At 41.2% G+C, this 12,037-nt stretch overlaps 1 protein-coding gene across 1 annotated transcript in view; it reads left to right on the plus strand.

Annotated features, from left to right (window-relative positions):
• The window catches only part of map3k3 (mitogen-activated protein kinase kinase kinase 3), a 34,775-nt gene extending 25,159 nt beyond the window's left edge, over window positions 1-9,616 (plus strand). The window contains exons 8-17 of the mRNA XM_083566932.1: window positions 1,915-2,048; window positions 2,180-2,253; window positions 2,415-2,482; window positions 2,872-2,967; window positions 3,078-3,239; window positions 3,580-3,728; window positions 4,562-4,693; window positions 4,803-4,932; window positions 5,386-5,563; window positions 8,852-9,616. Of these exons, the coding sequence (XP_083423058.1) occupies window positions 1,915-2,048; window positions 2,180-2,253; window positions 2,415-2,482; window positions 2,872-2,967; window positions 3,078-3,239; window positions 3,580-3,728; window positions 4,562-4,693; window positions 4,803-4,932; window positions 5,386-5,563; window positions 8,852-9,092 (1,364 nt within the window). The 3' untranslated portion in view covers window positions 9,093-9,616. The remainder of the gene's footprint in view (window positions 1-1,914; window positions 2,049-2,179; window positions 2,254-2,414; window positions 2,483-2,871; window positions 2,968-3,077; window positions 3,240-3,579; window positions 3,729-4,561; window positions 4,694-4,802; window positions 4,933-5,385; window positions 5,564-8,851) is intronic.
• Window positions 9,617-12,037: the final 2,421 nt, after the last annotated feature.

Genomic DNA, 12,037 nt, shown 5'->3' on the forward strand with positions numbered 1-12,037 from the left:
ATCAATCAAGTCGAGCTTCTGTTGATATATTTAACCCTATTGTACAGTTATTGTGAAGCCCCTCACAGTGGTGAAGAGAAAAGTGGATTCTGAAAACAGAGCCTTTCAAAACCGATTGGATTCTGAGTAGATGTTTACTGACACTGCCGGTTGTGGAGCGAATGTGGCTGTAATAAAGGAATTGGATCTAAGATGGGACTACGATACAAAACATCAGTTGAAGCTAAAAAACCTGAATGCAGAGCAGAAGATACAGAAAGAAGAAGAGTTAAGGAAGAATCTGACATTTCAGCAGATGTTTTTCACTAGAGCAAAATCACAATGTGAAACTGCTGTGAAAGCAGAGGAGAAATCAGAGTCACATCAGCCGGTTATTTACTGAGGGAGAGTTTCTGAAGAGCTGCATGATGAAGCTGTGAGACGCCTTGTGTTTGACAGGAGATATTTTTATGGAGAGCAAAATATTTAAAGTTATTTAAAGTTTATATTTTCTTAATGGCACAAGAGCAAAGACTGTTTTGATTCGTTTATTATAACGTTTACTTAAAAGCACAATTTTTTTTTTTATTCAGGGTTTTTTCGCAGCAGGTTCATATTTCAACTTGTATAATTTCGACAGGAGATATTTTTATGGGGAGCAAAATATTGAAAGTTATTTAAAGTTGAAGTTTATTTATTCTGGAATAATATTCCTGTTTTTATTCATATTTATGTAAAAAAAAAAAACATTTAGTTTTTATTGTGTTAATCCTGTTCGGCCCATGACCTGGAGATTTGTCCCCCTGTGCAATTAAGTTTGACACCCCTGCTCTAACAGAAGAACTTGTGTAAGATGGAGAACAGGAGAGAAGAAGTTACAGACTGCCTCACAGCCACAGTTAAACATGGAGGTGGAAGCTTATTGGTTTGAGGTTGTTTCGGAGCAGGGAAGGTTTGAGACTTATACCGGGTGAAAGGAACCAACATGGCAACCATTCCATACTCATCGGTACTCATGAGCCGGAGCGACGAATACGTCCGAACTCTGTAAGTGTTATTTAGAGAGCAGACAGTCGTCTGGAGTGATGTCTATCATGGAACGTCCCGCCCAGTCACTGCACCTAAATCCTATTGAACTGCTCTGGGGATGAACTCGATCACAAGAAAGAAATCTTCCAACTAGTGAAAAACTAATTTTGAAAGTTTTATAAGATGCATAACAAAATATTTCATCTGAATTATTTGAAGAAACAAGCTGTCAGAATCCAGAGAGTGTGTTAAGCTGGTATTTAAGCTAAGGGAGGATTTTGCAATGAAGATAAAGTGGAAGGTCTGGACATTTTTATATATATATATATACAATTGCTCTTACAAACAGTACAATGAGCAAAACTGCCGTTTTATTTTATCCAATCAAGCAACATTACGCCTTACTGTGACCTGAGGTAGAGGTCGACTGATAGTGGATAGACAGTTGATATGTAATTAATAAAGAAATATAATATATTGTCTCACGTGTGAAAACAAACAGCACGTGGCGTCAGCGATGCGCCTCTAGTGGCCACTGTCGTAATGTCGGAAGCCGGAAAAACTACCGGTATGGATTTTTGTTGAAAGCTGATAGTTCCATCAATCGACTATGAGAGCCGATTAATAGGCAAAACTGATTAAATGGTCGACCTCTAGTCTGAGGTGAAGTGCCATTTGTAGTATCTCTTTTTTTGGAGCGCTACAGCATTACCAATCGTACACTAAAAGCACTATACTGATATACCATCGTATTGCTCAGTGCTCGTATCACATTGACAGATTTTTCTTTTGTGTTTAATTCAGCACGCTTTCTGATAAGCATCCATTATTAGTATTTATATATCCTTGCTTGTAACCATAGCTACGCTGCTAGCAAGCCAATAAAATTTTGCCGCCCACTTTTAGGTTCTCAGAACACAGGGCGGAGCTCTCCTCCTCCTGGCTACGTTCCGGAGCGACAGCAGCGAATCGCGCGCCAGGGATCCTACACCAGCATTAACAGTGAGGGAGAGTTCATACCCGAGACAAGCGACCAGTGTGTAAGTGCGCTGGTCACACACACACACACACACACACACACACACACACACACACATATATATTAAATCATATAAATATATACATTTCAGTTCCCCAGTTATTATTATTATTATTATTATTATTATGATAGGTAATGGATCCTTGGAGCAGTGCGGAAAACTCCATATCCGGAAGCTGCCAGTCTCTCGACAGCAACTCAGAAAGGTTCGAGTCCCCTCTAAAATATTATACACACCACCTGGGCTTCCATCGTGTCGCATTTAATTGATTCTAAACAGAAAACGTGAAATGGAAATGCTGTTATAATTGATAAAACTTGTTGTTGTTGTTGTTATTTATCTTTTTTTTCCCCCTTCCTCCAATAGCCCTTCACTTCGGAAGTCTCGCATGCACAGAGCCAGAAGTTACCCTGATAACAGACAGGATTGTGCAGGTTTGTCTGAAGAAAAATGCCACGGCTTCCTTTAAAAGGAAGTTTATTTTAACGTATCAGATTCTTGTAAGCCTCCGAATTAGCTCCGCCCCTTTCGTTATCCATACAGTTCTTTTCAGGTAATAAAGATAACCTAAGACTCGGATGCGAATCTGATAGAGAATCGGTTTGCATACAATTTTCTTTTGCTTTTGGAGGAAATTTTGTTGGCAAACGCGGTGTTTGGAAATCTGATGAAGAACAAGAGGATCTTTATATTGTATCTTTCATTATACAAAAATCAATCAATCTCAAAGTCTCACTTTATTATGCGCCTGAAGAGTATTTTTGTTTGAGCGTTTTAAATTAGCGAACGCAATCCGACGTAACCTTTGTTTGCAACGTCTCAGACAGGGAGAATCACTTGTATGACAAGATTATAGCTAAAGGAGGGACGTACCCACGTAGGTACCCGGTCTCTCCGCATCACAAAGACCTCAGTGAGGGTGAGTTGTGTATAAAAAAAACAAAACACACACACACAATAAAAAAAGGACCATGTGATATGTGGGATTTTTTTTTGTTTCAACATGGTTTCTTGTTCGTCTCACGTCAGGTCGGCGCACGTTTCCACGGATACGGCGTCCCCAGGGGAACCTGTTCACACTGGTGCCGTCACGCCGCTCGCTCAACGGCAGCGAGGAGAGTCTCGGAAGCTGGCAGCTGGTGGATGCGCACTCTCGGCTCCGCCCCAAAGATCGCCAACTTCCTCACAAGTGTAAGGAGTTGCCCGTACGCTTCGACGCGATAGGCTATTTGATTAAATGGAGGTAGCTATCGTCGCTATGGTTACAATGCGCACACGCGTGATTGTAATGGAATATTGGATTGAGTGTGTGTGTGTGTGTGTGTGTGTGTGTGTGTGTGTGTGTGTGTGTGTGTGTGTGTGTGTGTGTGTGTGATGTTTATATAAAAATGAATAATATCATGTTAATAGTTCAGCGTAGAGTTACAATTAAGAAATTGTATGAATAGCGTGTGTGTGTGTGTGTGTGTATGTGCGTGCCTGTGTGTGCGTGCGTGCGTGCATGCATGTGTGTGTGTGCGTGATGTTTCAGCACCCACAGCTCCGCTGACCTGGAGGAGAGGGAAACTCCTGGGTCAAGGTGCATTTGGCCATGTTTATCTCTGCTACGACGTGGACACCGGACGGGAACTAGCAGCTAAACAGGTCCAGTTTGACCCAGCAAGCCCAGAGACCAGCAAGGTACACACACACACACACACATACACGCACAGTTTGTGCTAGTCTTAAGTCCAGACTGCATTGTTTTTTGCCCCCCCCAGTGAGGCCACTGTTCTGCCATTTTATGATCCATGAGGGGATCCGAGAGGAATTAAAGTGCGCTTTACACACACACACACACACACACACACACAGAAACTTTGAACAAACTCACACTCTTGAACAACTAATAAGTGTTGAATGAGATCAAAAAATTTGCGTGTGTATGCGAGTGTGTGTGTGAGTGTGTGTGTGTGTGTGTGTGTGTGTGTGTGTTTCTTTTTCATTCTTTTGTTCTGTCTAGGTTTCTCTCTACATGCCAGGCTCCCACTCACTTTTCCCCCCGCATTCTTAAATGTTTTCCTGTCTGCCACTGCAAAAACACACACTGTCACTTCCTGTATCTGTGTGTGTGTGTGTGTGTGTGTGTGTGTGTGTGTGTGTGTGTGTGTGTGTGTGTGTGTAAGAGTGCATGTTTGAGAGGAGGGGTTAGTAGTCGTGAAGGTCGATGTGTTCCAACGTTTATCTAAAAGCCGGCTCTAACACACACACACACACACACACACACACACACACACACACACACACACACACACACACACACACACACAAATTTATATAAGGAGTGCATTGGCATACACTTGCTTTTGTATGATTTTCATTCTCTGTCTACACAAAGCCTTGTGCTTTGAGCTTACACTCTCCTTACCTGAAAAGACACACACACACACACACACATATATATCAGGACACCTTGAGGAAGCTTTCTGAGATAGATTTTTTTTCCCCCAAAACACACCCCTTCACCCCCTCAGGAGGTCAGCACTCTGGAGTGTGAGATCCAACTGCTGAAAAACCTGCACCACGAGCGCATCGTGCAGTACTACGGCTGCCTGCGGGACCTCAGTGAGAAGACCCTGACCATCTTCATGGAGTACATGCCCGGGGTAGGTTCTGCCACTTTATACATTACTGTATTCCAGAGAGTTGTGTAAGATTTACGTTATTCCGACAGACGCTAGTCTCGATACTAATAATGCTTTTTCCATTTTCCAGGGCTCGGTGAAAGACCAGCTGAAGGCCTACGGGGCTCTAACGGAGAACGTGACTCGGAAGTACACCAGGCAGATCCTCGAGGGCATGTCCTACCTGCACAGCAACATGATCGTCCACAGGGACATTAAAGGTAGCCACAAATGTATTTTTTATAAATATTCCAATTGCCAGCGATGTGATGTAATGCTGCTTAATTAATTTATATATGAAACACAAAACTATGTGTAATGGCGTTTGCAGATTTGTACCACAGGGTGCCTGAATACTGGATTGTAATAGAGAAGGTGTCTAATATAATAGACATGTGCGTCTCCTTCGCTGAGGCCGATGTGATTCGTCAAATAGAATACAGATTGACATGGCAGAGGTAGAGCTGCATCTTCCTGGAGACACAACAGGAAGATAATGTCTGGTTTTATTTGTCTGTCTGAACCAAAAAATAATCGCATCGGCTTCAGCTATGGAAATAGGTGTGAGGATTTACACCGTTTTTTTTATATGGGCTGATTATTGATTATATGATGTATTTATTGTAATTGGATAAACATCCTGTAACTAATATACTGTTGTGGATCATATTTAGGTGCCAACATCCTGCGGGATTCTGCAGGGAACGTAAAACTCGGAGACTTCGGAGCCAGCAAGCGCCTGCAGACCATCTGCATGTCAGGCACGGGCATGCGCTCGGTCACCGGGACTCCGTATTGGATGAGTCCGGAGGTGATCAGCGGAGACGGATACGGACGCAAAGCTGACGTGTGGTAAAGCCACACACCTCTCACGGACATGATGTGATGATAGCATATGGGACAAGCTTTAGACTGATATTAATAATTTACACCTTTATATCAATAATAATAATTTATTCCTTTAGACTAATAATAATAATAATTTACAGCTTTAGACCAATAACTACTTCTGGTATTTAAATGTGACCCAGAAACATTACAGACTGTTACTGAATCATTTCAAATGCTAAAATAATTCATTCTAGATTTTTCTTCCTCAAATACATTTCTAGTGCATCTGAATGCACTCTATAGGCATACAGTATCTCAGTATGTTATTTTCAGAGGACAGAAAATCATTTTTTCATTTCATTTCTATGGTATTGTCCCTTGAGAAGATACTAAAATGGGTTGCTGAAATGTGAGGGGGTGCACTCACATTTGTGAGAATACTGTAAATGCACCCTGCATGTGTTTTTTATGTTTTTTATTTTTTTTATTTATAAATATCCCATTCCTTTATTTTATTCCCTATTTCCTGTAACCTCCACTCTTCTGGGAACATGTTCTGGGATGAGTTTAAATCCCAGCCATGCCCAGCTGCCATTCTTGAGGAAGGCCCTTAACCCTCAACTGCTCAGTTGTATGGATGAGATAAATGTAAGTCGCTCTGGATAAGAATGGAAAAATATTCCAGGCAGCATATTTTAGACGAATTTTCGATTTGTCCAACGGTCAACTGTATTTTTGTCTATCAGTAGGAAAGGTCTTTCATCGCCAGCAGAAAGTCTGAAAATACTTGACCAATAAGGACCGAATAAACCATACCCGATACCTACAAGAATATCGTAGGTCTCGCCACAAGAGAAATTGGGATCACGCTGAGGCTGACGCATAGTGTTTGTAAAGCAGTTACGCAGATGAACAAACTGGTCATGGCCTGAGATCTGAAGTTTACAGACAGGAATGTTTAAGGAGTTAAAAATAAGATATTTAGCAAGACGAATAAAAGGGAAATTCTGGGCACAGATCTATTTTTACTGCCAAGTATTAAACGCAGAAGTTTTCCACACACATCACTTAAAAAGGAGGAGTTTGCCCGATGTCGAGGGATTTCCTAGTGTTGTTCGATTGGACGCGGGATAATCAGGAGAGGGCTGTGATTGGTTGAGGAGCTCGCCAGTCGGATCAGAGCAGCAACCCGGAATGTTCTGAGCCCTCGGAGGCCTTCGAGTCATTTTTATGAATCTCGAAGAGTCTCTTTTTCTCATACACACACACACACACACATACATCCAAAAGAAACACTGCACTATCAGCGTTCAGTGCTGCCGCCAGGAAAAACACTGTTTAATTGTCAACAGCTCTGCCAGGGGAAAGTTTCCACCAAAACATTCCTGCACAGCCTCTGCCCTGGAATAAGTCTCCATTTGACAGCTTGATGAATGTTTGTGCCAGTGTACTGCTTTACTGTAGTCGCAACGGCATAATATACACTATATTAAAGGTCGAATTATAGTGGACTAACTGATATCGATTGCTAGGTTGGATCGTATTTGCCGATAAACAATCTATCAAACGATTTCTTTATGGATACTGGATAAAAAATACACAAACCTAATATTCTTTGTCAAATAGTACTGAACTTTGACACACAATTGCATAAAATGAGTTTGGACGCATGAAATTTTCCTTTCACTTGAACTAGGAGACCCAAACCTCTTCCACCATTATAATGCCCCCTGTGCACAAAACCAGATCCATGAAGATCTGCTTTTCATGGGTTGAAATAAGGAAATCAGTCATTTCAACCAGCTTTGGAGATCCATATAAACCTTATTAAACACTTTTGGGATGAATGTGAACGCTGACTGCACCCCAGGCCTCCTCACCTACATCAGAACCTGACTTTATCAACACCCTTGGGGCTGAATTAATCCCTCACAAAATCTTCACAAAATCTAGGGGAAGAAGTTCCACTAGATTTTGTGGAGATTTTGTGAGCAATTAATTTTTTCCACTAAATTAAAAAAATATAAATTATATAAATTATATTAATAAATATTGGTGGATAATAAAAGACATGCATTCAAACTGAAACAAAAAGAAACACTCCAAATAAATAAAAACTGTTACAGACAAAATGAATGAAACAGCACATGGTGTTAGTGATTCACCTCTAGAGGCTGCTCTCGTACTGTGCAACCCGGAAAAACTATCAGTATGTATTTTTGGCCATCAGTGAATCGGTCGACCTCTACTATTTGTGTAATGGATAAAGAAACCATTGGCCTGACATTATTAAAGTCTGCTTGCTTATTTCAAGGTGGTATCATGGTGCGCTATCAGAGTAGGAACGTTTGTGTACTGCATTGTTCTGCTTGGTTCAAGCTAGGGATGCACCGAATATTCGGCCACCGAAAGACTTTGATCACCAAAAAAACACGGCCGAATCAGTTTGTTGTGATGACGCAAACAGAAACCGCGGCCTGCACGTGCATGTCTGAAACAACATGTCTGCGGTGTGGACGTGTTTCAGTGTATCTGAGAAAGACCCACGGATAGCGATTTGCAAAACATGTAATGCAGAAATTTCGTCTGCAAAGACTTTCTCCACGTCGGGTTTAATTTATCACCTGAAATCCAAACATCCGATCGCCATGCTATATATGCGAGAAACGCGGCACAGAAAAGCAAAACCCCTCCGAGCATGCGCACTCCGTCTGTGGTGGACGTTTTTGAAAAGGCAGGAAGTTTTCTAGTGATATTGTTGTACTGTATCTTTATGCAGTTGCACTTTTTCTGAATGCACTTTGTTTTTTATGAAAGAACATATTTAATTTTACAACCTTTCAGCAGGCCCGAGGGCCTGTACATTATTATTTAATGTACACATGAGTGCATTTAAGTTAAACATTTAAGTTAGAATTGTAATACATTTTATCCTGTGCATTGTTGCAATGTGCTATAAATAAATATTTTCATAATTTGTAATTGATTTATTCTTTGAAACTTTAATATTAATTTATGCAATTGAAATGCCTTGATTTTAGTTAGGTTAGTACACAGTCATAGCCATTAATGCAATGGTAATAATAATTGGCATAATTTCTTTCGGTTTTTCGGTTTTCGGCCTTGCTTTCCTCTTTTTCGTTTTTCAGTTTCGGCCAAGAATTTTCATTTCGGTGCATCCCTAGTTCAAGCTCGTCGCTATGGAGTTTGTCATAAATTTTTGGTCCTGACACAAAATAGATCTCTGCAAACATCGATTTGGAGAAATGTTTTACAAATGCATCTAATCTTTATGTTTTCCATGTTAAGGAGTCTCGGCTGCACCGTGGTGGAGATGTTGACGGAAAAGCCCCCCTGGGCGGAATACGAAGCCATGGCGGCCATCTTTAAAATCGCCACCCAGCCCACGAACCCCGTGCTGCCGTCGCACATCTCCGAGCAGACCAGAGACTTCATCCGGCGCGTCTTCGTCGAAGCCAAACACCGTCCAACCGCAGAGGAGCTGATCAGACACCCATTCTCGCAGATCTTCTGCGGAGCGAACTGCTGAAAGGAAGTCCAATCCAGACCCGGAAGTTGTATTTTATGACATGCTGATCGATCAGTGATAGCAGCGACATAGCAGACTGAAAGCACAACGCGCAGCTGGGCATCGTCAAGAGCGGTTACATTTACAGCTATCTTTTTTTTTTTTTTTTTTTCCCATGAACGGTATTGCTGCACTGTTTCATGTGTACCAGCAGGGGGCAGCACAAGACAGAAAGCGCACTGTTACAGGGATTTGAATTCAGCAGTAGGGATAGGACATATTGTGCAGTCGCTGTCTTCCAAAAAAAGAGAAGGTTAATCAGGTTTACTGAACCTCTGCTCAAAGGTTCTCAGGTTCCTCACTTGAGACTGCTGATGATCCAGAAAGCTGAACTAGATAACATAAAAGCTACATATTAGCCGGTCTATTTTCTGGACTATAAGATGCACTAGTTTGCAATCAGTAAATGTTATATATTTGATAATGTACTGTATTATACCTAAGCTGATTTTTAGCACAAATTTATTATATACATTTTATATATAAATATTTGGGGGGAGTGGTGGCTCCAGCGGTTAAGGCGCTGGGTTGCCGATCGGAAGGTCTGGGGTTCGAGCCCCGGTATCGCCAGGCTGCCACTCTTGGGCCCTTGAGCAAGGCCCTTAACCCTCTATGCTCCGGGGGTCCCTTACGAGGGAAATATCAAGGTCCGTGATGTCGGAGTGACGTGGGGCCGCCTTCCCGTGGGCTCACCACCTGCAGGAGGGACCGTGAGGGACGGTGCTATGAGGATTGGGCAGCAGTCAAAGGCAGGGGCCTGCTTAGACTGCTGCCCCCGCGACCTGAATTACGGATAAGCGGGAATGAATAAATATTATTTATAATATTGCTGAAAGATGTACAGCTGTGTGTGTGAAACATCTGCATACCAGCGTCAAGCTCACAGTACAGATAATCTATAAATAAAACAGCATCATATATTAACGCAATGCAGAACTTTTTTCCAAGACAGCTTTTAGGTTGGCGTTGTGGTTCTAGTCCAGAAAATATGGTACCTGATATGAGTGTTAATATCGTAAACAAGGCTGCCAAATGAAGACGAGATTATCACCTAAAACACCAAAGCGAAAGATTAACAAATAACAAAGGTTGAAGTATTAAAGTTAAATATGTTTTAGTGATCGCTTCGACTTACAATATCATTATACCTTTCGGTTGTGGCCTTTTAACTGAAATGGTGGAGTCTGGGAACGTTTATTTTGTTCTAACTGCCAGTTTTTGGAGGCCTTAAATCAAAATATTTGTAATAGTGGAGCTTCAGCAGTCACAGGTAGGAAATAAAACAGACCCGAGCTCACAGTTCAGGGATCCTTTTACATTAGTCTGAATTGCTAGAGTTTTTTTACTTAATGTAACGTCACATCGGTTAGCACCGGAAGTGTCGCTCGTTTAGACGAGAACAAGCCAAAGAACGTGCGAAACGCCAAAGATCTCCCGAACATCGCATTGGTTTCTGTGGTGTTTAAAGCACATTTATATGAATCCCAGGAGGAAAAAAAATCCGTCGTGCCTTCAGCTTGGTGCGGAAGTGTTTCTTTTTCCGATGCACTTTTGTATAGATTGTTTGTTGTTTTTACTACAATTTCATGTTTGGTTTTGTTTGTTTGTTTGTTTATTTTTTTTTTTTTCCCATTTCAATGCCAAAGTTTCCATAGTGTGAAATCTGTTTCACTTCTTTTTTATATATTTTTTTTATTTATATTCCAGTGCCCAGCTGTCAGTTTTTTGTTTGTTTGTTTGTTTTTACATACACAAATATTCATATATAAATATATTTTTATATCAATTTTTTTAATCTACAGAGACAGACGACGTGTTTTCGAAATTCCGGAACACGAAACAAAACGAGGCGGTGTTCGAAAACCCCAGAACAAAAAAAGGAACAATGTTAGCAGCTGGTTTTGCAAAGACATTTTGTGCATTTCGCGAGTGGAAACGGCGCTCTGGAGGGTCAACCCAAGCTCGGTGGGGTGGGGGGGTTCTGGGAGGAGTGATCATGAGATTGTGGGGTTGTATTTTAGAATGACTGGATATTAGAAAACTTGCACAGAAAGTGATCGAACTTGTTGAGAAGCAGACCGAAGAAAAGAGACGAGAGAGAGAGAGAGAGAAAGAGTTGAGATTTTAGAAAGGATTTAGAAAGTCAGGCACCTTTTATTTTTACTTAATGACGACTGGAAATAAAACCGGAATGATCAGGTTCTTTGTTGGTGAAGAAACATGCCTATTTGACTTTAACTAATTTACTCTAAAACCAAGCAACTGCATCATCTCACATTTAAACATGATGAATAGAAGGGTGGTGAAAAGAGCTGTCGGCCATCTTTCACAAACACAAGTTCATAGACATCATGATTTGCTGAGTTTCGGTCCTGGATACACTTTAACATTTGACTTTTTGTCACTGGTGGAGGACTTTATTCGAGTAACAGTACTAATCCCCTGCTGAAATACTCGACTTCATGTACAAAAGTTTACACTGTATGGGTGTAAAAGTTTGTGGAGCCCTGACCATAAGATTCTTTGTCCTTTTTTTGGACATCCCATTCCACATTTCCGGAGCTCTACTCTAATAATAACCTTCACTTTTCTGGGAAGATGATGCACTAGATGTTGTGAAGGTTTTTGTGCTCACACGAGGATGTTAGTAAAGTTGATGTTGGTCAGATGAGGATGCGTGAGATGCAGTCATTGTTTCATTATGTTCGAAAGGGTTGGAGCTCTATAGCAGGAGATCTCCCACTTCAACTCATGGAAAAGCAGATCTTCATGCAGCTGACTTTTATTAAGCTGGAACAGGTTCAGGTCTCCTAGTTTAAGCTTCCAAATACTTGTGATATAATTCAGGTGTCTCAGTACTTTTGTCCGTAAGTGTATGTAAGAATGAAAAGTCAAAGTATGATGGA

The sequence above is a fragment of the Silurus aristotelis genome, assembly GCF_946808225.1.
Source record: "Silurus aristotelis genome assembly, chromosome: 17".
In the NCBI taxonomy this organism is placed as follows: Eukaryota; Metazoa; Chordata; class Actinopteri; order Siluriformes; family Siluridae; genus Silurus; species Silurus aristotelis.